We start from the raw sequence: 27,951 nt of genomic DNA on the forward strand, positions 1-27,951 counted from the left end.
TAGGGCAATCTTCTAAAAGAAAAGAAAAAAAAAACCCTCACCAGATGGAAACACTTGCATTTCTCTTTCTGGAGCCGTATCCAACTATGTCAGCCGGGGGGGGGGGAGGGGGGGGCTGCCTGTTGCCACTGGTTGGAAGCGCTTCCCTTGGGTCGATCAGGGACTTTGTGATGTCCCCGCGACCAGCAAGGTCTTGTCTTCCCAGTCACCGTCTCTTCGGGACGGTTTAGGTCCTGCCGGACCGTCCAGGGGCAAAAGTGTCATCGGCGGATTCGGACTGTTGAGTCCGCACGATGTAACGTTGGCTCCGCCCATGTGGTTGTTAAGCCAATCTGGCTTCCCTCGTTGACTGCTTGTTGGAGGCCAGTGTGAAGGTTACAAACGCTGATCACGGGAACCCAGCAGAACCGTCATAAGTACATGCCTGTTGCCAAGTGTCCAAGTTCTGTTCCCGTGACCATGGGGATGCCGTAGGGGTTGTTAGTCACTTTTGTTGCAGGGCTGTTGTCACCTCGAATGGTTGCCAAGGAGGATGGTGGTTGCCTCTCTTTCTAAAGCCAGATTACAGCCTAGACCAGGGAGGGTGCCCATCTAGGCCCCCACCCAGAAGAGGAGCTGCCCAGGGGGCATCCAGCAGTGCTAGAAAATGAACGTCTGGTTTCTTCAGGTTCTTCAAGTGTTTGGGCTACTGCCGCACATGCGCACGCACCGATCAGCTGGTCGGCACGCATGCTCACGGAAGGCCCGCTCCTCCTGTTTCCGCCACTGCCCCACGCACAGAGGCAAGCCGGACTGTTGCGTGTGCCTGGGCCCCAGGAACCCAGAAGAGAAATGGGCGCCGCCACGCAGGCGACATGGCTCCACTTGCCACTTCGGGCACGCGTCCCATAGGTTGGCCATCATGGGCCTAGACCAGTGATGGCGAACCTATGACACGCGTGTCAGTGCTGACACGCGTAGCCATTTGGGGTGACACGCACAGGATTTCATGCGATTCATCCTCGGCTCCTGCACGGCCGCCGAGGATGAAATAATCTGTGCTGGAGGAACGGGGGGGGGGGGGGGGCGGGAGGTGTGATCTCCCCCGCCCACACTCACTTACTGTATCGCCGCCGCCCCTTTCTGAGCGCAGGGGCTGCTGGTAAGGCGTGCGTGCCATGTGCACACACGTCATCAGCGCGGCGAGGGAGGACCCGCAGGAGAGGAGCGCGGGAACAGTGCGCTGTTTATTTATGAAAGGCTCTACAAATTTAAACTCTGCAAGTTTGAGCATTGCTCACTCCATAGCTCAGCATGCAAAAGCGCTTAATGAGGAAGAATTTATTAAAGAAACTCTCCTAAGATGTGCGCCAGTTCTATTTCACGATATGCAGAATAAAGATGCAATTATTAAGAGAATATCTGAGTTCTCTTGGGGCGGGCTGGAGCGGCATGTTGATGAGGACGTGGAGCTGGAAGCAGCCGACTCCACAGCCCTGGTTCACGGCACCCCAAACAAGTTCAATAATATCAAGGGCAACATATGAAATCGACTGATGAACAAAGAAGTTACTAAGCAGGTATGTTAAATAATTTGTTTTTGGTTTATTAAATACAATTATATATTGCAATTATACATTTTTGTAGTTTAAACTATAAATTGCACAAAATTATGTTTTTGTCGAAGTGACACACAACGCGAGTTATGCTCGATTTTTTGCCGATTTTTGACACACCACACCAAAAAGGTTGCCCATCACTGGCCTAGACTATAGGTAGTCCTTGAGTTACGTCCAGTCCCTTAGTGACAGTTCAAAGTTCTGACGGACTTACAATGCAAGCGTCAAAGAAAACAAGAATTCTTTGCTTTGAATCAAGTAAACAGCATTTAAAAATCACCGTATTGATGTTGTTAAAATCTATCTTGATTTAAAAAAAACAACAACAAGACGGTACACATCTTGTGGTTCCCTCCAATGACCCTGGAATCTGAGCAAACTGAGACCATGTTTTTTAAGCTGGAGCCTCCTGCAGCTCTAGAAGCTCTTGCAGCAGAGAAATAGGAAGAATAAGAGAATAAGACAGAGCTGGAAGGGACCTTGGAGGTCTTCTAGTCCAACCCCCTGCTCAAGCAGGAGACCCTATACAATCAGAGACAAGTGGCTGTCCAGTTTCCTCTTAGAAACCTCCAGTGATGGAGCCCCCACAACTTCTGGTGGGAAGATGTTCCACTGGTTAATTGTCCTCACTGTCAGGAAATGTCTCCTTAATTCTAGCTCAGGGGTGAGCAACCTGGGGCTCTGGAGCCGCATGTGGCTCTTTCATCCCTCTGCTGCAGCTCCCTGCTGCTCAAACTATGTGTCCCAACCACCAATGTGAGACTCCGGCCAGCAGGCGATTTATTGAGCTTTTACCATGCATAAATCCAAGAAAAGAGAAGCTTTTGGAAGAAAACAGAACCTTTAATTCAACTACATATGCTAGTTTTGTGAGCGCTCAGGAAACAGGCACGGGAAGGAGTTTCTGTGGCTCCGGTGTTTCCTTTTCTGTGGGAAACGGGTCCAAATGGCTCTTTGAGTGTTTAAGGTTGCCGACCCCTGTTTTAGGTTGACAATTCCTCTGAGAAGCTTCCCTCCATTAAATAACAGAATATCAGAGTTAGCAATAGCAGACTTATATACCGCTTCATAGGGCTTTCAGCCCTCTCTAAGCGGTTTACAGAGTCGCCCCCACAGTCTGGGTCCTCATTTCACCCACCTCGGAAGGATGGAAGGCTGAGTCAACCTTGAGCCTGGTGTGATTTGAACCGCTGAACTGCAGATAACAGTCAGCTGAAGTGGCCTGCAGTACTGCCCCCTAACCACTGCGCCACCTCGGCTCCTTGGGAAGGAACCTTGGAGGTCATCGAGTCCAACCCCCTGCTCAAGCAGGAGACCCCCATGCCAGTGATGGCGAACCTTTTAAACACCGAGTGCCCAAACTGAACGTTGGGTGCACATGTGTGAATGCATAGATGCGCGGGCATGCACACATGCGCGGACATGCACACGGACATGCATGCATGCGCAGCAGAGATCCGAAGACCAGCTGGTTGATGGGGGCATCCCAACACCAGCAGTGTAGCAGGAAGATTTTTTTTTCTTTCGTGAGCCTCTGTTCCGTCATTTGCAGGGAAAGAGAAGCTCACAAAAGAAACGCCATGGAGATCTGACCTGGGCAATGTTGGGCACGCCCGCAGAGAGGTCTCTGTGTGCCACCTGTGCCCACCATGCCATAGGTTCACCACCACGGCCCTGGACCATTCCAGACAAATGGACTGTCTCTTCTTAAAAACCTCCAGTGATGGAGCACCCACAACACCTGGTGGCAAGTCGTTCCACTGGTTAATTATCCTCACTCTCAAGAAATATCTCCATAGTTCCAGATTGCTTCTCACCTTGAATAGTTTCCATTTGTGGTTTATTGTTTTGCCTACTCTGAAGAACAGAGTCAAATTATCATTTTGGGGGTCATTGTAGGAAGCACAGCAGGATGAGGCTAAGTAATTCAGTAATATTTAGAGCAGAGGTGTCCAAACTTGGGAACTTTAAGACTTGCAGACTTCAAGCATGGCTGGCTGTGGAATTCTGGGAGTTGAAGTCCACAAGTCTTAAAGTTTCCAAGTTTGGACACCCCGGATTTAGAGAATCGCGGCCATGAGCATTTCCTATTTAATTCTTGGCAGGCTGCCTTTTTCCTCCTGCTTCGTTTTTGCATTCTTGGGAAGAGCACGCAAGTTAAGAAGCAGGCCTTGCTATTTGCACAAATCTTCCTTGCATCACATTCACAGTTGTGGCTGCAATGAAAACATCCCAAGGAGAGATTGAGTCATTTACTTCCTTGCCCATATTTGGAGCAGTCTTTTCCCCCCCACCCTCCCCGCTTTCATTTTCGAGTCTCTTTTGTTTTCAGTATCTCATTTTCTTAATTCCAAAGTTGGAATTTCCCAAAAAGGAAAAAAAGGAAAAAAAGGAAAAAGGAAAAAAAAAAAGAAGAAAGAATCCAGGGCAATGCCAAGGAATGAACGCTGCCAAGTATTTAATAAACAATGGCGCGACGGGTAGCAGCGTTCGCAATTTATTTTTAAAAGAAAACATCGAATTAAGGGGGGGAAATAAAAAATATAAAATACAAAAGAAAATTAAAAAAAAATAAGGGAAAACTAGCATTGGATTCCAACTCTTTTTAACACAGTGGAATAAAAACAAACTTACAGCCTCCACTCTTCCACCCTTTTAACATTCCCTTTTTCCTTCCTCTGGTTTCTGAGTGTTTTTATTTTCCTTTATATTTCGGTAAACTAACAACAATTTGGAAAGAAAATCCTGCAAGTAATAAATTGATTGAGATTAGGAATGATGTACATTGTTTAAGTGTTAATATTGATGGGAAGCTGAGTTTAAGGTAGAGAGTTTATTGATTTTTCTTTTTTTGGGGGGGGGGGTTTCCCCCTTTTATTTTTTAATTATTCTTTTCTTTTTTTTCCTTTATTTTTTCCTTTTTATTTTTTATTATTTTTTAACTTTTAATCTATCTGGTTTCAATATACTCCAGACTTTGCTTGATAAGGAACGATGTCGGGAACGGGATCAGAAGTGATGTCTTCTCACCTCCCCCTGCTGAAGATCCATGACATCCAGGGGTGGGTTTCTCGCCCCGTTCCAACCGGTTCGGTTGGAACGGGGCCGGCGGCGTCCTCGTGCACGCGCGCAATGCACGCATGCGTACTAGCGTCTGTGCGATGCTCCAGCTGCTCCTGGAGGATCGCGCAGGCGCTGTATGCGTCCTGCGCATGCGTGGAAGCGCAGAACTCGTCAAAACCGGGTAAGAAACGCGGGCGGGCGGGTGGACTCTTCGGCGTTCCTGGAAGTTACTTACTTCCGGGTTCGCCGACCAACCGGTTCGCGGGGACCGCCGCGAACCGCCTGAAACCCACCCCTGATGACATCCAACTGCGAAAGGTGATCGTGCGACCCCCGTCAATCGTCATAAATGTGAGTCAGTTGCCAAGCATCCAAATGTAAATGGCGTGACTATGGGGACGCTGCAATGTGGAAAACGGTCGTAAGTCACTTTTTTTCCTGCGCCACGGTCATTAAGTGAACCGCTGTTAAGTCAGAGTCTACCGATGCATTGCAAGTCTCAAGGGTTGACTTGCAAGCAATGAAACCTCCAGGATATCCTCGCAATGTTGGCTATTGGGGTGGGGGTCTTTTGGGGTGGGGGTCTTTTGGGGTGGGGGGGAAATATCACTTTGGGGGTTGGAAGAGACAGAATGAGGCCCCATCTCAGCTACAAGCATCCAAGCCCCACCAGCCCCACCAAAAGGGGGGAAAACTCCATGGAAGTTGAAATTGAAAACTGAAAATGAAACAGGGGAATTCGGTGGGAGAAATGATGAAAAAGGAACATGGGCTGCCAGGTACATAAAGGAGGACGCCAGAGCCCTTCTCTTCAGTGCTTCTGGAGCTCAGAGGGGGACCCATCACAGAACCCACGGCTGGAACCGCTCTGAGCCCTACCATGCCCTCCAAAAGGACTCCGGTGCCCATGGGGCTGCTCTGCCTGGTGCTCCTGCTGGCTGCTCCCACCTGGGGATCAAACTGCAACCTTCTGAAACTGCACCAGCGAAGACTGAACCGGCAGAGCGTGGAGCGTCTGAGGAGGATGAAGGGGAAGTTTCCGGCGGAGTGCCTGCGGAAGATACCGGCGTTCAGTTTCCCCGTAAAAATCCTCGGGATACGAGAGCCGCGGGAGGCCACTAAAGCCGTCCTGGAGGTGCTTCAGGGGTTCCTGCATATCCTCAAAGATGAGCACCGGTGGGTCGCCTGGAAGGCCACCTTGCAAAAAAGGTCAGTCCGGTTTTTCTTCTCCTTCTTCTCCGGTGTGTTTGTGTGTATCTCTGAACAGGGAGTCCTCGACTTACGACGGTTCACTTAGTGACCGTTAGAAGTTACAACGGCAGTTTAAAAAAAGAGAGACTTAGGACTGTTTTTCATACGACCGTTGTAGCATCCTTCATGGTCACGTGATCAAAATTTGGGTTCTTGGCAACTGAATCTTATTTATAGCAGTTGCTGAGTCCCGGGGTCACGTCATCCTCTTTTGCGACCAAAGGCGGCAAATTCACTTAACAACCGTGTTGGTAACTGAACAGCGCAAGTGATTTACTTAACCGCTGTGGCAAGAAAGGTAATAAAACGGGGCAAACCTTAACTTAAGAAATGTTTCGTTTAGCAGGTACATAATTTTTTGGGCTCGACTGTGGTCGTAAGTAGAGGACTACCTGTGGTAGGCTGGGATCCAGATAGTAGGACAAAGTGGTTGAGGAAAAGTAATTAATTTTTTCCTCTCAAATCCTATAGTTTTGCCCGAAATGTGCTTTTTTTCAAAGGCAACCTGAGGTTGGTAATAAATTATGAATTAATGAATTATTATTAATAGTGAAATTATTAGTAATAATTGAAATCAATAGATGGGGAAATTTGCAGCCATCCGAAAGCACTGGAGAGGATTCTGATAGAATTATTTTTAAACTCCTCCAGGGGCTCAAGGTGGTAGGCAGAAGACTTTTAAGTTTTCCAATTCTTCTCCCACCCCTCCCAACAACACCCCTGTGAGGTAGCTCCCAAAAAAGGTGCTGTGACTTTCTTTTTTCTTCAAAAACGTTTCGCTTCTCATCCAAAAAAAGCTTCTTCAGTTCTTCAGAAGCGAGGAAGCTCCTTGGATGAGAAGTGAAACGTTTTCAAAGAAATCCCTTTCAATGGTGTTTTTTTTTCAAAAAGGAAACTGGACTTTCCCTCGGAGAGTTTTTGCTTCTCGTCCAAGGAGATTCCTCGGTTCTGGCTTCAGTTCTGTGGCGCTTCTTCCAGCTGAGTCAGAACTGAGGAAGCTTCTTGGACGAGAAGCGAAATGTTTTCGAGGTAAAAACAAACTCCAGTTTGCCTTTTGAAAAAAGCACCTTTTGGGACAACCGAGACCCGGATGGCGGAGAAATCTCTTATTTCTTTTTTGATTCCAGGTTCCTCCCCATGTTGCATGCGCAGATTCAGAGGATCCAAGGATGCCTCGGAGAAGGAAAACCCGCGCCGGGAAGAAGGAAGGAGGAATGGATGCACAAACTGGAACTGAAGAAGTATTTCCGCAGCATCGGGAATTTTCTGGAAGAGAAAGGACTGGACGGCTGCACCCGGGAGTTTGTCAGGCATGAAATCCAGGTGGACTTCATCTATCTGGACAGGCTGACCGAGAGAATGGAGATCTGAAGGGCGTTTTTCATCTATTTTATTTATTTATTTATTTTATTTTATTTATTTATTTTATTTATTTATTTATTTTATTGGACTTCACCACTGCCTTTGTACTTTTATTTTATTTTTTACACAAATGATATACGGACGTTGAATTAAAGGATGCATTCAACGGAAGATCAAATTAAAGAGCCGTTTGAAGGTGGAGCCACAGGGAAGCATTAAGGTTTTGATTTTGAAGCGAGCTCCATCCGCTGGATTTCTCCAACAGCTTTTTGATGCGTTCTGTTATTTATATATTTTGCAATGCTGCCTTTGGAAATAAAAGTGGGCTTTTTTTAAAAAAAACTATGTGTGGTTTTTGACTTACAACCATTCCAACCCTGATAAGAGTGATTTATGACCATTTATCCCACTTACGGCCGATGCAGAATCCGCATGGTCACGTGATCAAAATTCAGACACTCGAGGCACTGACTCATACTTATGACGTTTGCAGTGTCCCGGGGGGGGTGGTGGTGTCACGTGATTCCCCTTTTGTGACCTTCGAACCAGCAAAGTCAATGGGGAAACCGGATTCACTTAACAACCATGTTATTAATTTAACAGCTGCCGTGTCTCAGTTAACAACCATGGCTAGAAAGGTCGTAAATTGGGGCAAAACTCACTTTTAAAAAATGTCTCACTTAAAAACCTGGGCTCAATTGTGGTCGTTAAGTTGAGGACTACTTGCATATAGGACTCAAGGCAGGTTTTATTCCATCAGTTGGTCTTGGGGTCTCTTCATTTTGCCTTGCTCACTTTTCAGGTGAATGTTTGGTCCTGCATCAAAATCCATTTACTGTATTTTTCGGAGTATAAGACGCACCTTTCCCCCCCCCAAAAGGAGGGTGAAAATCTGGGTGCGTCTTATACACCGAATACAGCATTTTTGGCCTACCAAAACCCCGCCCCCTTTGCAAAAATGGACATGTTTGGGAGGCCTACAGAGTGCTCCTGGGGGCTGGTTTTTGCCTCTTCCCCCCCCCAACCCCCAGGAGCACTCTACAAGCCTCCCAAAACCTATGCATGACCTGTTTTTTGCAAAGCACGGAGCCGTTTTCACGAAAAACAGACCATTTTTTGCTTGTTTTTATCCCCCCCGCCACAACTCCACCTGTGATCTGCCCAGGCAGTTGTTTCAATCTCAATTTCCTGCACATTACAAGTCAATTCCGTTGTGGCCCATATCATGTCGATTCTGGAACATGATAAATGTCTATTCGAATAGAAAGTATATTGTTTTTTTGTGGGATTTCTTTCTCTCCAGACATCTTTTAGATTTATTTCATCTATCATTTTAAAAAAGGATTTTGGGAGTGGTTTTCTATTTAGCTTTGTTGTTTTTTGTGTTTTATAATCCATATTCTCATCTACAATTCCATTAAAATCTCCCATCGTACAAATATCAGCATAGTCCAAATCAATTATTTTCCTGTGTAGTTTTCTAAAGAATTCATCTTGTTTATCGTTAGGAGCATAAATTGCAATTAAAAGTATTTTCTTAGTGTTGTCCATAATTTCCACCATCAGCATTCTTCCATCTTCATCTGTATAAATTGGTTTAGCTGGAATTGTATCTTTAATGTAAAAGATCACTCCTCTTTTCTTACAGCTTGCCAATGCGGTTAATATTTCCCCAAGTTTTGGCTGCGCCAATAAGTATTCATATTGTTTTTGAATATGTACTTCTTGTAGACAGATTATGTCCAATTTTAATTTTTCTAATTTATGAAATATTCTTCTTCTTTCAATTGCTGAGTTAAATCCATTTATGTTGATTGTAATCATTTTTTACTCTTCCACGTTTATATTTTATAAGTAGGGTTTGTAGATCTAGTTGATCTCGGTTCTCTAATATCAACGCCACCTTCTTTTATTTCAATCCCACCTACAGCACCTTATAGCAATAGCAGTTACTTATATACCACTTCATAGGGCTTTCAGCCCTCTCTAAGCGGTTTACAGGGTCAGCATATTGCCCCCAACAACAATCCGGGTCCTCGTTTTACCCACCTCGGAAGGATGGAAGGCTGAGTCAACCTTGAGCCGGTGAGATTTGAACAGCCGAACTGCAGAACTGCAGTCAGCTGAAGTAGCCTGCAGTGCTGCATTTAACCACTGCGCCACCTCGGCAACTTCTACTTTCTCAGTCTATAATCCCAAGTGACCATGGGCAGGTCAGAAAATAGAAAATAGAACAATAAACAGGGGTTAAGAGGGAATACAAAAAAAAAGCCAAAAAGAGAAAAAGGAAAAATATATAATATAAAAAACCAAAATGGTAAAAAGTCTTTAATCTCTTGTACGCCCTTATCCAATTGGTTCCAATTAGAAAAGAAAAAAGAAAAAAAGAGGGGGGGGGCAAAAAAGGGGGGGAAGGAACAATCCCCAAATAGGAATATAGAAATATGAAAATGCAAAAATTATGAAAAAGGAAAAAAAAGCATTTAATTTTTCCCTTAGTCCAATTCACTTACAACAAGCTAACAAATGACTCAGAAGAAAAAAGAAAGAAAAATTCAAAAAGGAAAAAGGAGACAGAGAGGAGTCACAGCTTCCATAAGAGTAAGGTAAACACCGCCACCAAAAAGAGAATAAAAAGAGTTCAAAGCTTTTATAAGGTGAAAGCCTTTCCGAGGTCACTCTGGGCTTTCCTTTAAAAAAAATTTATTTATTCTTTCAAGGTAAATTTCCAGGCACTGAAAGCTTACAAGGAACACCTGTATAAACAACTGTGTTCCTCTCACTATCAAGCCTTGGCTAAGTAGCCTTGAAAAGAACAGCTTCTCTCCAAACCTTCATGCAAAAATAAAAACATTGTTTCAAATCCACTAGGTGGCAGGGATACTTGTTTCCCACTCAGTCTTAGTCTTTTATTTTTTTTAAAGAAGAAATAGAAAAAGGAAAGCCAGGAAAAGGGAAATACAATCGTTCATTAAGCAAAAGTTAAAAAAAAGAAGAAGAAATTCTTAGACAGTTAAAACTTAATTATATCAATGTTTCCAAAGAGTCCAATGAAGAAAGTTAAAAAAATCGCAAAGAGCCAGTCCAATTTATAAAGTGATTTACAATGAGAGTCCGATCCGCTTCCGACAATAAAAAGGGAAAAAAGGAAACCTTCAATTGACCGTGCCTTAAGTCCGCCGCTTACTTTCTCATCAATCTTTATTTTAAATTAAATCTCCAGATTTAGGGTATTCTCTCTCCAATAGAGAAAAAGAAATTTAAAACTCTCACCAAAACAACATGCTTCTCTCCTGCCCTAGCCTTACGGAGCTGTCAGCAGTTCCTGGAGCCTAATGGCTGACTCGTAGTCACCGGCAAGAGGGGCTTTTTCCCGGATCACCAGAGACACTGCGGGTGTCTCTGGGATCGACAGGATGTGCCCCTACCTGTCACCGTCTCTACACGTGGTTGGAGAAAATGATGCAAAAACACATAGACTTTAAACCAGAGATTTTTTTATTGGGAATCATACCAGAAACATATAATAAAGATCTGAAATATTTGATTATAAATGTTTTAACCGCAGCTGGAATTGTATTTGCAAAAAAATTGGAAAAATGAGAAAATACCAACACAGGAGAAAGTTATACGAAAAATAATGGAATGTGCTGAAATGTGTAAATTGACGTTCAAAATTAGAGAACAAGAAGATGAACAATTTTATAAGGTATGGGATTTGTTCTATCAGATAAAAAAACATGGAAATGAAATTTTTTGGAGAAGTCTTTCACATTGTAAGAATAGAACGAGATAGGTGATACCATAAAGACATATTATTATTAAATAGATTTATAATGATGCAATGGAATATTGGTATATATATATGAATCGAATATCTAGAATATTTTGTTTAAAATGAAGGAATATCAATTGTAGTTGAACATGATGTACAATGATAGCAACGTATCTATGTATATTTGATGGACAATCTGTGACTTTATATACAACTGAAAGTGGTGATTCATAAGTATTCTTTCATATTGTAAGAACAATAGAATCAGATAGGTGATACTATAAAGACATATTATTACTAAATAGGCTAATAATGACGCAATGGAATGTTGGTATATACATGAATCTAATCTCTAGAATATTTGTTTAAAATGAAGGAATAACAATTGTAAGCTGAACATATGATCTATAATGATAACAACATAACTATGCATTCTTGATGGACAATCTGTAACTTTTTTATATAATTGAAAGCGGTGATGCCCAAATGCTTGCAACCAAAAGACATGCAATATGTATAATTGATGATGGTTTTATGTTTTATGTTTTATGTCTTGTTTGTCTGTCTAAAAATAAAAAACTTTTATACAAAAAGAAGAGACACAAGAAACACAAGAACCTTCCTTGATAGGTCAATGGATTACCGTGCTGGAGACAACTTTCTTACCCTGCAATGAATCTTATTGGGACTACGCAGAAAATAATAAATGGAGTAAAGTAGAGCTACAGATTAACAGAGTTGGAAGGGACCTTGTAGGTCATCTAGTCCAACCCCCTGCCCAAGCAGGAGACCCTACACCATTTCTGACAGATGGCAGTCCAGTCTCTTCTTGAAAGCCTCCAGGGATGAAGCTCCCGCAACTTCCGAAGGCAACTTTTGTTCCGTTGGTTGATTGTTCTCACTGTCAGAAAAAATTATCCTTATTTCTAGGTTGAATCTCTCCTTGTTCAGTTTCCATTATTCCTTTCTGGCCTTCGAGTGTTTTGGAAAACAGCTTGAGCCCCTCCTCTCTGTGGCAGCCCCTCAAATATTGGAAGACTGCTATCCTGTCCCTCCATTATATTGATATAACGGAGAATGGCTGCAGGAACTGGGTATGTCTAGTTTGATGAAAAGAAGGACTAGGGGAGACATGATAACAGTGTTCCAATATCTCAGGGGTTGCCACAAAGAAAAGGGAGTCAAACTATTCTCCAAAGCACCTGAGGGCAGGACAAGAAGCAATGGGTGGAAACTAAGGAGAGAAGCAACCTAGAACTAAGGAGAAATTTCCTGATAGTGAGGACAATTAACCAGTGGAACAGCTTGCCTCCAGAAGTTGTGGGTGCTCCATCACTGGAGGCTTTGAAGAAGAGACTGAACAGCCATTTGTCTGAAGCGGTATAGGGGCCTCCTGCTTGATCAGGGGGTTGGACTAGAAGGCCTCCCAGGTCCCTTCCAAGTCTTGTTATCCTTTTATAAACGAGGCAGTAAATGCTTCTTTGTGTGAAGGCTGGTACCGCAATAAATACTCCCAGTTGAAACAACTCTGAGCATGCAATTGTGTGACACAACAGTTTCCCTTTCTCCAGCCTTTTGGGTGAGAAGGAGAAAGTCATACATGAAGTTCAAGATAAAGTAGCGGTGTGAAAGGAAATCTCGTCTGGTTGCAAGCATGACGTCGGCCTCCCTCGACAATTTGTAAGCTTTTATTGAAAACAATCAGCATTGCCAAGGCTGGAAACCTTCCCTGTTCTTGGCAATTAAAGACACGGGGAGGCTGAAACTTAGACGCCACTTTCCATATACAATTATATCTTTAAATCCCCGTAAAAGTGCGAAAAGCATCAATTGAAAAGGTGACTTACCATAGGCAGCCTGGATTGGAGCATCTGAAGATCGTCATAACCATAAATCTGCTTAAAGACAGGAAAAGCACACATGGAAATATCACGAGATGGGTGTTTCCCTCCACAAACCACCCTCCCTTCCAGCACTGATGGCGTTACCTAGTTGGGTCATGAAAGATCTGCAACAAACCAACCAAGCACAGAGAGCACCAAGGACCCCACAGTCCTCCTCCCTCTTCCTCTTCCTCCTTTACTCTGCAACCCCCCCCCCCCCCTCCTTTCTAGCATTGATGATGTTACCTAGTTGGCTAATTAAATGTCTGCAAGGGAAAAACCAAGCTCAGAGATCACCAAGGGCCCCACTGCAAATCCAGTAAGTTCTGAGTCAGCCTTGGGCTGCCCAAGAAGGTCCAGGTCAGGGATGACTTGGGAATGGAGGGCTTCCTCGTCTGTGCTTGTTCTCTGAATTCTATAGGGGCCCATGGTGTATAACCCATAGACAGGATTCTAACTGGCCTCCATGTCTCCAGATTCAATTCGTGGCATCTCTTTCTTCGGAGCAAAAATATCCCCCAGGAAATATCAACCCAGCAGACTCTGCAGGCACGGCAGGATCCAATCCGAGTGGGTCACCGGGACCAAAGGTTTATTCTTCCAAGCTTTCTGGATGGTGCTGGAGCCCCCCTTCCTCCCTCCCTCTCCCCCCTCTCTCTCCTCCTCCCTCTCCCTCTCCAGAATGTATTCATCTGTTCCACACCTTGTATTTATATGCTACATTTTTATATATGTGGAACAATCCAATGCACATATTCTGGGGAGGGAGGGAGGGGGAGAGAGAGGTGGAGGAACAGAGAGAGGGAGGGAGAGAGGAAGGGAGGGGGAAGGAGAGGGTAGGAACAGAGAGAGGGGGAAGGAGGGGAAGGGACAGAGGGCGAGAGGGGGGAGGTAGAAAGACAGAGAGAAGGAGGGAGGGAAAGGGAGAGGGAGGGAGAGAGAAGGAGAGGGAGGGACAGAGGGGGTCAGGGGGAGACAGAGTGAGAGAAAAAGAGACGGAGGGAGGGAGAGAATGAGAGAGAAAGGGAGAGGGGAAAGGGGGAGGGAGCGGGAGACAGGGAGAAGATGGAGAGAGAGGAGGGAGAGAGGAGGAGACGGAAGGAGAGAGAGAAGAGGGAGAGGGAGGGAGAGAGTGGGAGAGAAAGGGAGGGGGAGGGAGGGGGGAGAGGAAAAAGATGGAGGGAAAGGGGAGAGCAAAGGAGAGGAGGATGGAGTGGGAGCAGGAGAGAGAGAGAAGATGGAGAGGGAGAGAGTGGGAGGGACAGAGGAGGAAAGGGAAAGGGGGGAGAGACAGAGAGAGGAAGGAAAAGAGAGAGGGAAAGAGATATGGGGGAGGGACAGAGGTGGGGTGAGAGGGGAGAGAAAATGGGCTCCAGCATTAACTCAAAAGCATGGAAGCATAAACCTGCCTTCCCTGCGACCGACTTCAACATTACACAAGGACCCTTCTATTCTTCTACACTGACGACATCAAAGGCCAAAGTAGATCCCCCTTGATTTCATAAGGGCAGACCATGGGGGGCGGGGAGTGTCTTGTACCTGACTAGGTCTCACGGGGGGGGGGGGGTGTCTCCTTTGCACGTAAGCCCCCCCCCCACCGACCAATTTGTGCCAGGATCCTTGCAACCGAGGGGTCGGGAAGGGACAGGGCCCAGGCTGACATCCCCCCCCCCCACACACACACCCCTCCCCATAACTGGTGGCTCAGGGCACGGCAAGGGAGGGAAGGCGGCACGAGGGCATAGCTTACTGGGTAGGCAGGCAGGAGTCCTCCGGGTCCCACAAAATACTGGTTATGCAACAAGGGTGGCACGCCTTGGGGCAGGTTGGGGGGCGCTTTGCCTGCGAATCAAAAGAGACACCTTGAGGTTGACAACGGAAGGCAGCTGATACGAGTGAGGGAAACGGATCAATACTATTAACTGTGGATAATTAACCAAGTGAAATGTTTACCATACAAAATTAAATTTGAGGATATACGTTATGGATAGCAAAGCAGAATAACAGACGGAAACGAAATGTTTACATCTGATTAACTTGGCGGGGCAAATCGTGAGATTGTTTATAGGTTAGGAAGACGGATGAAATGTGAAATGGAAATATGATGTGAGACGAATTATGCGTAAGTGAAGATGTAAATGGGGGAAAATCCAAGCAACCCAAAAGGAGTTAAAATATATAACAAAAAGTAAATAAAAACACCTTTAAAACAAAACACCCCCTTCCACAAATGGGGAAAGAAGAGGGAGGGTCAAACGGTGGCATTTCGGGAAAGTTTGGCGTTACTTCCGATCACGACAGACAAAAGAGGCAACGAAGAAGAGGTGGCGCTAAGCAAGAAGAGACCCAGTGGATCACCTTGGATCCGAGACCCCCGTCCAACCCAATCTCCCCCCCCCAAATTCCGTTTTGCTCTCTCTTTTCACCGGAAGTCTTCTCAGATCACCGCTGTCAGCCTCTGCTTTGCTGCTGCTTCAGCTGCCATTGAAACGGGGAGTGGGGGGCATGGTATTTGGGAGGGATTTACTAATTGTGCTGGAGGAAGATTCTGGAGTTTCTGCTGCCTGTCTTACTGTGCATGCGGAGGAGGTTTCCCGCCAAGGCCAACGGCACCGACATTCCATCTGGGTGATGCCTTTCCACGTTATCTCACACCTGACACTTGGGAGAATTATGATTGGACTGTAACTGGGATGCCAAGGGGTGGGGAATGGGTTATTCTATATATCATTTGCTTTCGCGCCTAAATAATCAGTCTTCGCTTTGCTACGCTTCTGATCATTTATAATTAGTAAAAGTACACTTGATTTCTATCAATGGAGTCTCGTGGTTTTCTTTCCTAATTATTCAATGGAGGAGTGCTGACAACCGCAGACCAACTTAACGTAACCTTGTAGGGGGAAACCTCACAGGTTACGTGTTGGGAGATCTTTTTATTTTTTTTCCTGACCGTCAAATGAAGCAGGTCGCAAGGAGTCCTCGATTTACGGCCACAACTGTGCCTAAAAATCTTCATTGTTAAGGAAGACAGTTGAGTTTTGCCCCGTTTTCCAGCCTGCCTTGCCAGGATCGTTAACTGAATCACTGCAGTAGCTCGGTCGCTAAGTGAATACGGCTTCCCCATGGACTTTGTTTGTTGGAAGGTCCAAAAGGGGAATCACGCAACCGTCATAAATGTGAGTCGGTTGCCAAGCATCTGAATTTTGGCCAGACGGATATTGCAACGGTCGAAAGTGCAGGAAAATGATCCTAAGTCACTTTTTTCATGCCGTTGTAACTTTGGACACTAAATGAATGTTTGTAAGTTGAGGACTTCCTGTGCTTTCAAACTCACAATGGAACGCAACTTCCACCCGGTGCCTTCAGCACTATCCAAAATCATCCGTTGTGGAGGCTCCTGCAGTTAAATTTATAGCTAACAATGATCAATTCCATCATCGTTAGCTATAAATTTAACTGGGAAATTTAACTGGGAAATGAGAAATCTGTTTATTATTATTATTCGATTGATGCATTGTCCGATTCCCAGCAACCCTGGGTTGTGCATAAGAGAAGGTGAGACTTAAAATGATAAAAATAGAATGACAGTATTGACAAAACAGGGCCACCACAGGAGCACAACCTGGTTCTGAAAAGTGGGGGGGACACCCATCCTAGTTAAAGGCCACGGATGCCGTTCCAGAGGGAGAGCAGAAATTTCCCGAGTGAGAAAATTAACCAGTGGAACAGAAGTTGCCACCAGAAGTTGTGGGTGCTCCATTACTGGACGTTTTTAAGAAGAGACTGGACAACCCTTTGTCTGAAGTGGTACAGAGTCTCCTTCTTGAGCAGGGGGTTGGACTAGAAGACCTCCAAGGTCCCGTCCAACTCTGGTATTCTAAAGCAGCTGGGCAGACAGGCTGTTCCTTCGAGAACATTTTCCTTGCAAGGCTATATAGACACAAGAAGAGAATTTGCAAGAATTTGTACCCTCTTTCCTTCTTGGGTCACTGCACTCTGGAGCATTTAGAACTTCTGGATAGTTTTTAAGGGCAGCCCCATGTACACTGCGTTGCAAAAGTCCAGCCATGAAGTGAGTTACTGCCTGACAAACCTCCCAATTGAGAGAGGGGCCCAACTGGCACACCAGATAAGGACCCCAGAGCAAATCTTCCTGGCCTCAGCTGCCACCTGCTGATTTAGTAGCTGAGAGTCCAGGATTATATGCCATTCACAAATAAGGAAGTGCTATAGGTAGTCCTCAACTTACGACCAGAATTGAGCCCCAAAATTTCTGTTGCTAAGCGAGACGGGTATTATGCGAACTTTGACTCATTTTATGACCTTTCTTGCCACAACGATTACGTGAATTGCTGCCGTTGGTAAGTGAGTCACACGGTTGTTAAGTGACTCGGGCTTCCCCATTGACTCGGCTTGTCAGAAGGTCGTGAAAAGGGAATCGTAGGACCTTGGGACAAGCAACCGCCATAAGTACATGTCAGTTGCCAAGCCTCTAGACTTTGATCATGTGACCATGGGGAAGCTGCAATGGTTCCAGGTGTGAAAAATGGCGATAGGTCACTTTTTCAGTGTCGTCGTAACGTTGAATGTCACTAAATGAGTGGTTATAAGTTGAGGACTACCTGTATTCCATCCAAGGTCAAGAGGTGGAATGTCCCCAATCCTGGTTGGCCCAAGCAACCAAAACAGGGATGAAATCCTGCCCCGTTCGGCCCGCTTTGGTTCTGCCAACCGGTAGTTTAAAAAAGCTTCCCAGGATCGGGCGGATCAGCTGTGAGCCTTGCGATTGTCGGAAGCTTTTCCCCCCTGCTTTTAAAAGCATTTTCCCCCTACCGGTTCGAGCAAAGAGGCAGGGGAAAAATGCTTTAAAAAGCGGAGGGGGGGGGGGCGTTTGCTGCAAAAGAGAGAGGGAGGGAGGGAGGGAAAAAGGAGAGGGAGGAAGGAGCACAAATCTGTCACTAGACGCAGCTTCAGAGGATTCCTTGAAAAAGCACAGCAATCCAGGGATGGAAGAGACCTGGAGGTCATCTAGTCCAACCCCCTGCTCCAGCAGGACATTGTTAAAGTGAGCTTCTGTCTTTTGACCCCGCCCACCCCCCCAGTGATGTGACTACATAGCCACACCCACCCAGTCACATGAAGCCCCCACCAAGCCACGCCCACAGAACCGGTAGGAAATGTTTTTTAGATTTCACCGCTGACTCAAAGCCTTGAGGTAGGTTTGAGTGGGAGATGAGGCGCAGAGTCTCCAAGGACTGGGACGGAAACCTGGCAGGCCCACCTGTCTGACCCGGGGATCAAAATATATATAGATATATCCATCGAGCCCCAAATCGATGGATGACTTCACCCATTGGTTTCACGTCTATGGAGGTTCTCCATCACCCAGGTCATAGTTCTCCCAGAGGTGCTTTTTCAAAAGGCAACAGGACTTTTGGAAACAGTTTTGGCTTTAAGATGTCTCGCTTCTTATCCAAGAAGATTCTTCAGTTCTTGGATGAACTGTAGAAGGTTCTTAGATGAGAAGCAAAATGTTAGGAGGGAGAGAGGGAGAGAGGGAGGGAGGGAGGGAGGGAGGGAAGGAAGGAAGGAAGGAAGGAAGGAAGGAAGGAAGGAAGGAAGGAAGGAAGGAAGGAAGGAAGGAGCAAGCTTTTTCAAAAGGCAACTGGACTTCCTTTGCTTTTCCTTGAAGACGTTTTGCTTCTCATCTAAGAAGCTTCTTCAGTTCTTGGATGAGAAGCAAAATGTTGGGATGGAGGAGAGAGAAAGAAAGAAAAAGAGAAAGAGGGAGAAAGAAAAATAGAGAAAAGACAGATAGAAAGAAAGAAAGAAGGAAGGAAGGAAGGAAAGTCCAGTTGCCTTTTGCAAAAAGCACCTGTGGAGCAATGATTTCATGCACACATTGAATAAAAGGAGGGGTGGAGAGCAGGTCCCTGAAGCACCCCACACAGGGGGGGGGGGCTTAAGAGCAAACCAAAAGTGGAAAAATCTCCTTGAAATTTAGACAGCTGAGAGTACAGGCAATCCTCGACTTACGACCACAAGTCAGCACAAACATTCTGTTGCTAAGCAAGTTGTGCCCCGTTTTACAAGCTTTCTTGCCACAGCTTTTTAAGTGAATCACTGCCGTTGTTAAATGAGTGACATGGTTGTTAAGTGACTCTGGCTTCCCCGTTGACTCCATAGGTTCTCAGAAGGTTGCAAAAGGGGATCGCGTGACCCCGGGACGCTGTAACCGTCATAAATATGAGTCGGTTGCCAAGCATCCGAGTTTTGATCACGTGCCCATGGGGATGCTAAAAATGGTTGTAGGTGTGAAAAACTTTCCTAACTCATTTTTTCCCCATTGCCGTTGTAACTTTGAACGGTCACTAAATGAACAGTTGTAACTTGAGGACTACCTGTACTGTATGAAGTGAAAATAAAGTCAAGAGAGGCAGGAAGAGTTTGCTGAAAATAAAAGTCCACCCAGTGAAAATTGAAAAAAAAAAAAAAAAAAGCAATTATTTCTGCAAAAGGCTGCCAGAAATTCCTGTGGAAGGTAAAAAAGATTTTGCAAAACAACCTTCTCTGATTTTTGATGGCAAAATTTATGCTGAAAAGCCTCAAACTTCAACTTTCATCAATCTTCGGAACAAACATCTCAAAACAGCTGAATTTGAATCCAGAGCTTCCCACCCTGAAGGGGAATCAGAAGATATGGGGAACCCTAATTCACACTGATATCTTCTGGAAGAAATCCCATACAGATAGTCCTCGGCTTTTGACCACAATTGAGCCCAAAATTTCTGTGGCTCAGCAGAGACATTGGTTACGTGAGATTTGTCCCACTTTACGACTTTTCCCTGCCCTGGTTGTTCAGTGAATCCCTGCAACTGAGAAGTTTATTAACCCGTTTGTCACATGTTGTCACATGACCTTGGGACACTGCAACTGTCATTAGTACATGCCAGTTGCCAAGCATTTGAATTCTGATCACGTGGCCATGGGGATGCTTGCAAAGGTTGCAACTTTGAAAAACACGCACGAAGTCACATTTTTCAACACTGTTGTAACTTTGAACGGTCGTTAAATGAACTGTTGTAAGTCGAGGACCACCTGCGCTGGAATTTCTATCCCCAATAACGTCTGCATGAAGGTCATCCTAATTTCCATGATCACCGTATTTTTCAGAGTATAAGATGCACCTTCCCCCCCCCCCAAAAAAAAGTGGGTGAAAATTTAGGTGCGCCTTATAGACGGAATACTCGCATTTTCGGCCTCCCCAAACCCTCCACATGTCGCGTTTTTCCCCTCCCTGGCCCCCAGAAGCACACTTCAGGGCAAAAACGGGCACATTTTTGGCAAAAACAAGCCCACTTTTGCCAAAGATGGGCCATGTAAGGCACTGCAGTGTGTTTCTGGGGGCCTGGGAGGGCGAAAACACGACACGCGGAGGCCAAAACTTTTTTTTTTCTTGTTTCCCTCCTGTAAATTTGGGTGCGTCTTATAATCCGGTGCGACTTATTAGTCAGAAAAATACGGTACAATTTATTGGAAATTGTCCAGCAAGAGAAAGGGGGGTTAATACGGATTCCGTTCTGCTTTCTCACAATTTTGAGGCTACGCTTCTTGTTTGCGATTGCGGCTGCTTTTACCCTTGAGATGTAGGAACTTCACATATTTCCACGCGTTAAAAAGCCAGGCACTTTTTTTTTATTTCATGCGCAAAGCGAGCTTTTTTTTTTAAAAAAAAAGCCAGTCTTTTTTTAGAAAAGGCTCTCTCATGGACAGACCCGCAGGCTCAAATCCTCTCTTGCTACAGAGCCATGCGATCGGTTAATATTGCGAACCTGAAGACGCCAAGGGAGCGGCCCGGCTGGTGGGGATTGGCAGAGAGACGCTGGCGGCATTCAGGCCGAGGCTGCTGTGGGTGGTGCAGGCCAGGCTGGGGGCCGAAGAGGTGGCAGCCAGGGTGGCGGCAACTGAGAAAGTGTTGGAGGGCTGGAGGGCGGCTGCGTTCTCGACGCTGTTGTGCTGGAAAGGAAAAAGCAGAGGCGTAAGGTTAAAAACGGAACGCAAGGACAGACGACGCACAAGGAAGGCCATTGATGATCTCATGAGCTTGGTTCAAGTTTTCTTGCAGATGTTTCATGACCCAACTAGGTAACGTCAGCAGTGATGAAGGGAAGGGGTTGTGCTCTCCGTTTATGCCCCAAAAGGTGCTTTTTCAGGAGGCAAACTGGGCTTTCTTTGTTTTTCTTTGAAGACGTTTCGGTTCTCGCGCAAGAAGCTTCTTCTGCTTTGACTGAAAAGTCCCGTTGCCTCCTGAAAAAGCAACTTTGGGACAACCATGACCGAGATGGCTAAGAATCTCTACAGCAGGGGGGCAAACACAATGTCAGCTCATTGTGTTGACATCATGTTGCCATGGTGAGGAAGAGGGGGAGCGCATTTCACGCATACCTTCGGCTAGAGTCGGAACTCAGATTTACCACAGCAGGCTTGTGATATGTGCACCTCGTTGGTAAATGTGATTTATGACACAGACGGAAGGGAGGGAAGGAACGGGGGTAAAGAAGACAAGAAAAGCTCAGAAAGAAAGAAGACAAGCAAGCTCAGAGAACACCAGTAACCCCACAGTCCTCATGCTCCTCCTCTTCCTATCCACACATCCCACTCCTTATTAGCCTTGATGATGTTACCTAGATGGGTAATGAAATGTCTACAAGAACACAAGCAAGCTCAGACAAGTCATAAATTCTTCTTTTGGACATTAAGCAGACAACCGTCTGGAGAGTGACAGAAAATCAGTTAAAGGTATCTAAAGGGGTAGATGAGAAATCGATCTCAGGGAAAATAAATACCGATAAAGATGTTATGGCATTAGCATATTTTATGATTCAGGAGAGAAACTGCTCTTACTTCCCATTAATTGGCTTCTATCTGTTGAGGCTGTGAATAAGTTAAGAATAAACCTGGGAGAGTGTAAACAATCATCATCTTCATTTAATGACCCCATAATCCCTTGTGGGGTGAAGTCGGAGCAACTGAATAGAGTTGAGTGTGTTAATGGCCAGATGCCCTTCCTGTCGCCATTGCGGAGTTCGTGTTCAGCAGATATATGCTCAATGTGCCCAGAGAGAGATATATCTGCCTCTGCCTAGGATCGAACTCACAGCCTCCTGATTGTGAGGCAAGAACTCCACCTCTAGGCCACCGCACCACTATGTGGGAGAGTGTAAACAATGCTGAAAACGTATTAGCTCATCAAAAGGGGAATCCCCGATTCTTCCTTTCAAATACACGATTCAAACAGGCAAAGCAATTTATTTGTGTTGATCAGTGGAATGCTAAGCTGCTGTGCTAACTTAACTTTAACAGTATTTCGTATTTGGTATTTATTTATTTTGTCATGTTTATGTAAGTGGACTTTGGAAGGGGTGACCCTTTGAGAGCTGCTGTATGCCACGAAATTTCATTTTAATGCACGTCGATTAGTGGACATTCAAAGTGACAATAAAGTTATTCTAAGTCTCAGTACTATTTTTGCCTGTTTTAAAACAACACAACAGAAGTGTTTTAGTAACAACAGGATTGTCCCTAATATATTTTAGACTGTGTTTGTTAAAAATCTATACCGTGTATGGGCTCTGGGAAGTCGGGGGGGGGAGGGAGGTGGGGTCTTAGGGGGGGGGATATATAGTATGTGTTAGATTTCAAAGTAACGCGATTGCACTTGTATACTGTTGCTCTTTAATTCCAGTGTAAAAATAGGACAAGCTGAATATATTAATAGATAATAGAAATACACCAAAGGGAGGAGTAGAGGGATATAAGAAAGAGGGGTAGAGAGGGTGGGAGAGAGGATGGGAGGGAGGGTGAGAAGGAAGGGAGGGAGTGTACTGGGGGAGAGGAGTGGTAGAGGGGGAGGGGAAGTAGGGTAGAGGGGAATGTTGGAGGGAAGAAGGAAAGTTGAAGGGGGGTGAAAGAAAGGGTGTATGGAGGGTCGAAGAGGTACATTGGGTTTCTATTTTGGGGGGTATTATTGACAAGAGGAATGGCTGTGTTTATTGTTTAATGTTATATGGCCCCGGTTCTGCACAGTATATATGTGACTGTACGAAAATGAAAATGGAAAATAAAAACACATTTACAAAGGGTTGTCCCTAAATCAGCAGGTGTCCAACCTTGGTGGCTTTAAGACTTGTGGACTTCCCACTGGCTGGGGAATTCTGGGAGTTGGAAGTCCAAAGGTCTTAAAGCCACAGAGGTTGTATTCCCCCGTCCTAGAATGTAAGTTAAATGTAAGACATCACAAAGACCTGCGTTTTCTGTGAAATTAAACAGCATACTTCAAAAAGTTTTACTTAGAGACAGGACTCACCGTATGTGACGAGGCAGAAGAGAGGCCGCTTGGATGATCTGAGAGAGAACTGAGTAGAAACCAAAAACAAAAGTGATTTTACATTCAGTCAATGTTCTTATGTAAGCAACTCACAAAACATTCCAGTCGCTGAAATCTCTCAAAGTCAACAATCATGGATGTAGAGTTGAAGAGGTTCAGAAGGAAACCACCACACAAAATGTCTACCTGGCTGGGGAAAGCTTCAGCTGTTGAAGATTTGGGGGCTCAATGTTGCTGGACTGAGGCCTCCAAAGAATGAACGGATGGATTTATTTTTATTATCATTATTATAAACAACTCAAGGTGTCGATCGTATTGTCCTTCCACCACCCCATTTCCCCCACAATCCCGTGAAGTGGATTGAGCCAAGCGTGAGCGAGCTTTCATGGCTACGGTGGTGGGAGTAGAACTCGGGATCTCCTGGTGATTGGTCCAAAGGCACCCAACCGGCTTTCGTGCCTAAGGTAGGACTAGAACTCACCATCTCCTCATGATTGGCCCAGTCGCCCAGCCAGCTTTCATGACTAAAGTGGGACTAGAACTCACTGTCTCCTGGTTTGCACCCCCCATCTCCCTCCCAATCTGGGCCCTTTCTTGATGCATGGCCACATGGCGCTTCCCGTTGCTGGGGGTCCTGGGTGCGCCTGAGCGGAAGAAGCTGTTAAGGTCCTCTCCCTTGTTCTTGCCAACCAAAGTCAGGAGGCAGTTCGGATTCATCCTGAGCCTGAGCAGGATGGAACACTTTACCAATGAAATAATCTAACTCATCAGGATCTCCACGGCATTCTCTGTTCACACAGCTATTGGTGCAGTGGAATGGGGTCTGGATTCCCAGGAGGGAGGGGCCACATTCCAGAGGAGCACGAAATATAAACGCTTACATAGTTTGTGTGAGAGAAAGAGGATGGAGACAGCTCCTCCCTAATACTTCTCAGGGTGTATGCCTTATGGGATGTTAGATGCTTTTTACTTTGGCAAGATTCTGTCTACAGGTGAGGAACAGTAAAGAAATCTGCTAAGAATAATCACCCCGTGTTTCTTGGTTTTGGGACCTTTCCTTCCTTCCTTCCTTCCTTCCTTCCTTCCTTCCTTCCTTCCTTCCTTCCTTCCCTCTTTTCTTTCTCCCTCCCCGTTACTTCTTTTTCTCCTTCCTTCCTTCCTTCCTTCCTGTCTTTCCTTCCTTCCTCCCTCCCTCCCCCCACCTTCCTTCCTTCCCTTCCTATGTCCCTCCCTCCCTGGATTTCCAAAGAAGAGGCTGCATTCTAGAGGAGTAAGAGATTGTGTAGTTCAGTCTGTGTGAGAGAAAGAGCATGAAGACAGCTCCTCCCTAATAGCTCCCAGGGTGTATGCCTTAGGGAGGGTGTTAGCATGCTTTACTTTGGCAAGATTCTGTCTAACGGGTGAGGAACAATAAAGGAATCTGCTTAGGGGAATCGCAAAGCGTCTTTCTTGGTTTTCCTGGCGGCCGCCCACAAAACCCCTAACCCCCTCCATCTTCTGCCGAACCTGCTTAACTGAGAAAGGGAGCTGTTGGCCAAGTCACTTGATGGAAGTGCCGCCGTGTGAGAAGGTGCTGAAGGCAAAAGCAGAGAGGTGGAAGCCGTGGTGCTCGGCAACGAAGGACCTTGGGCAGGTAGGGATGGAGGAGAGGTTTCCAGCTTTGACGTGGGAACGGACGAAGCAGCTGCAAAGTTGGAGAAACGGTATTCAGAGAAGAGCTGGAACTGCCCAAGCAAAGTTGTGGAAGTGAATTTTGTTTGGGCAACGGAGAGAGGAAGGTAAGAGGAAAAATGGAAGCACAGACAATCATTTGTGCCAATAAGGACTTGGGTTTTTGGCCCGTTTTTGTTTTAGAAGGTGTGTTTCTACTACAGTAGGATTCAGGGGGTGGTATTCACTTACTGTATTTTTCGGAGTACAAGACGCACCAAGATTTTGAAGAGGTAAATTAAAAAACAAAAGTGTTTGTACTTTGCAGGCCTCCCAAACCCTCTGCAGGCCTCATTTTTTGTGAAAAACGGGGCATGCAGAGACTTTGAGAGGCCTGCAAAGTCCTCCTGGGGGCATTGGGGGGGGGCAAAAATGAGCAAAAAACGGCCCAGTTTTTGCTGAAAATAAAAGGGCATGCATAGCCTTTAGAAGGCTTGTAGAGTGTTTCTGGGGGCTGGGGGCAAAAACTGGGGACCCTTTTTTGCTCATTTTTGCCCTCCCCAGACCCCAGGACCACTTTGCAGACCTCCCAAACCCTCTGCCCATCCATTTTTGCAAAGGGAGCGGGGTTTCTGGAAGCCAAAAATGTTGCATTCAGCATATAAGACGCACCCAGATTTTCACCCTCTTTTTTTGGGGGGGGGGGGGGAGGTGTGTCTTATACTCCGAAAAATACTGTACTTTCCCTACCGTTTTGCAAATGTGAGCCCCCATCCACGCATGCGCTCAGCTTTCTGGGCATGTGCTTTGATCGTGCACATGGCATGCATTCAGCTTGAAAACATGCTTAAATAGGTAGGGCGGGTGGGCGGGCCCACTTATGATTTTCACTACTGGTTCGGACGAACTGGTCTGAACCGACTGAATACCACCTCTGGTAGGATTCCTTCTCACAGAGTTCTGGCGGCCCCTCAGCCACCTACTCCATCCCCTTCCGTCTTGTGGATGCAAGAGGGATCTGCTGAATCATACTACAAGGAGATTTCTCTGCCATTCAAAGTTTGCCCAGCCGAAATGTTGTCGAAGGCAAATCAACAACGCAAGGCAGCCTATCCCACCATCGCTATTGTCCCAAAGGTGCTCAGAGAGAGAGAGCACTAAGGACCAGATCAGGGGTGGGTTTCAACCGGTTTGCGGTGGTCCCTGCAAACCGGTTGGTCGCCGAACCCGGAAGTAAGTAACTTCTGGGAACAGCGAAGGGCGCGCCCGCCCGCCCACGGTCCTTACCCAGTTTTGATGAGTTCTGTGCTTCCACGCATGCGCAGGACGCATACAGCGCCTGCGCGATCGTCCAGGAGCAGCTGGAGCATCACGCAGACGCTAGTACGCATTCATGCACCGCGTGCGTGCACGAGGACGCTGCCGGCCCCGTTCCAACCGAACCGGTTCGAACGGGGCAAGAAACCCACCCCTGGACCAGATATACATTCTTCCATTCCCCACCACTCAATCAGAACTGAAGAAGCTTCTTGGATGAGAAGCGAAATGTCTTCAAAGAAACACAAAGCCCTGTGGCCTTTTTTTTTTCAAAGCACCCCTGGAGCAACCGTGACCTGGATGACTGAGAATCTCCATAGATGCCATCACTATGATTGGTGTAGGAATCATGACACAACATCCTTCAAAACATATTTTAAGGGGACAACAGGTAGTCCTCAGCTTATGACCATAATTGGGACAAGATTTTTTTGTTGCTGAGCAAGAAGATCATTAAGGAAATTGCACCTGATTTTATGACTCTTTTTTGTCATAGTTACTAAGAAATCACTGCAGTTGACCAAGTGACCATGAGATACGGCGATGGTTGGAAATGCGAGGGACAGTCATAAGTCACTTGGTTTCGGTGTAGTTGCAACGGTCGCTAAGTGAATGCTTGTAAACTCAGTGCTATCTGTCATGGATAGAAAACTGACTTGCTGCTGCTTATTTCTGGACTACTAAAACTGCTTCCTGCTGTGTGAAATTTCATTTCATTTCATTTATTAAATTTATAGGCCACCCAATCCCGGAGGACTCCGGGCGGCTTACAACGAAAGAAGAAAAAAGAAAAGCAAAATAAAAGAATAATTTAAAATTCACAACACACATACGTTCTAATCGGGGCTGGACCTTAACACTAAGGTCAACAGCCCCAGGCCTGCTGGAACAGCCAGGTTTTAACGGCTTTCCTGAAGGCCATGAGAGTGGGTAAGGTCCGGACCTCTGGGGGTAGCTGATTCCACAGGGTCGGAGCAGCAACAGAGAAGACCCTCCTCCGGGGGCCCACCAGCCGACACTGTCCGGCTGATGGTATCCGAAGGAGGTCTACCCTGTGGGATCTTATCGGCTGTTGGGAGGTGAAATCCAGCAGGAGAAATTGGCAGGAAAAAATAATCCAATATTTATGGTTAAAGAAGAGTAACATGGACCTTATAATTTAAACTGTGAGCTACGGCTGGGAGAGGGGTGTAAAAAGAGTTAGGGGCTACCTTGTTTTGTTTTTATTCCACTACTAGTCGATAACCTGGCGTTGCCCAGGTATTTATTTATAGGGGGAAAATGTCCGGCCCAAACGTAATTTCTAATTGGATTTCTAATTTCTAGTTGGATTTTCCCCCTTACCAGAGGTAGTCCCCTTCTGGAGTACTGTGAAGCCATTATCATGGCAATTCCAGTAGAATCCATTTTATGGCAGTACAGTAGAAGCCATTTAAGGCAGAACAGGCTGTATCTTAACAGAACGCACACCCCGAGGAGTGTTAGGGGTGCATTACACCCACAGTATTTGTTTCCAGAGGGCAAATCGTCTGTGTACTGTTTGGTTGAATATGCTCCAGGCATTCCAGAGTTATGCTTGAACACACACACAGACACATTTTTATATATATAGGGAGGGAGGGAGGGAGGGAGGAATGAAGAAAGGAAGGAAGGAAGGTAGATAGA

The 27,951-nt window shown here is 45.8% G+C and overlaps 1 protein-coding gene across 2 annotated transcripts in view; it reads right to left on the minus strand.

Moving 5' to 3' along the window:
- Positions 1-27,951, minus strand: part of UBAP2 (ubiquitin associated protein 2) — a 138,091-nt gene that overhangs the window by 16,097 nt on the left and 94,043 nt on the right. The window contains exons 17-21 of one of the 2 annotated variants that reach the window (XM_032213384.1): positions 24,826-25,003; positions 23,299-23,347; positions 20,765-20,948; positions 14,683-14,774; positions 12,897-12,944 (exon numbers count right to left, since the gene is read on the minus strand). In XM_032213384.1, the coding sequence (XP_032069275.1) occupies positions 12,897-12,944; positions 14,683-14,774; positions 20,765-20,948; positions 23,299-23,347; positions 24,826-25,003 (551 nt within the window). Of the gene's footprint in view, positions 1-12,896; positions 12,948-14,682; positions 14,775-20,764; positions 20,949-23,298; positions 23,348-24,825; positions 25,004-27,951 lie in introns of both variants that reach the window. The other variant, XM_032213382.1, reaches the window with a different exon arrangement.

This window comes from Thamnophis elegans, chromosome 3 (genome assembly GCF_009769535.1).
Source record: "Thamnophis elegans isolate rThaEle1 chromosome 3, rThaEle1.pri, whole genome shotgun sequence".
Classification (NCBI taxonomy): Eukaryota; Metazoa; Chordata; class Lepidosauria; order Squamata; family Colubridae; genus Thamnophis; species Thamnophis elegans.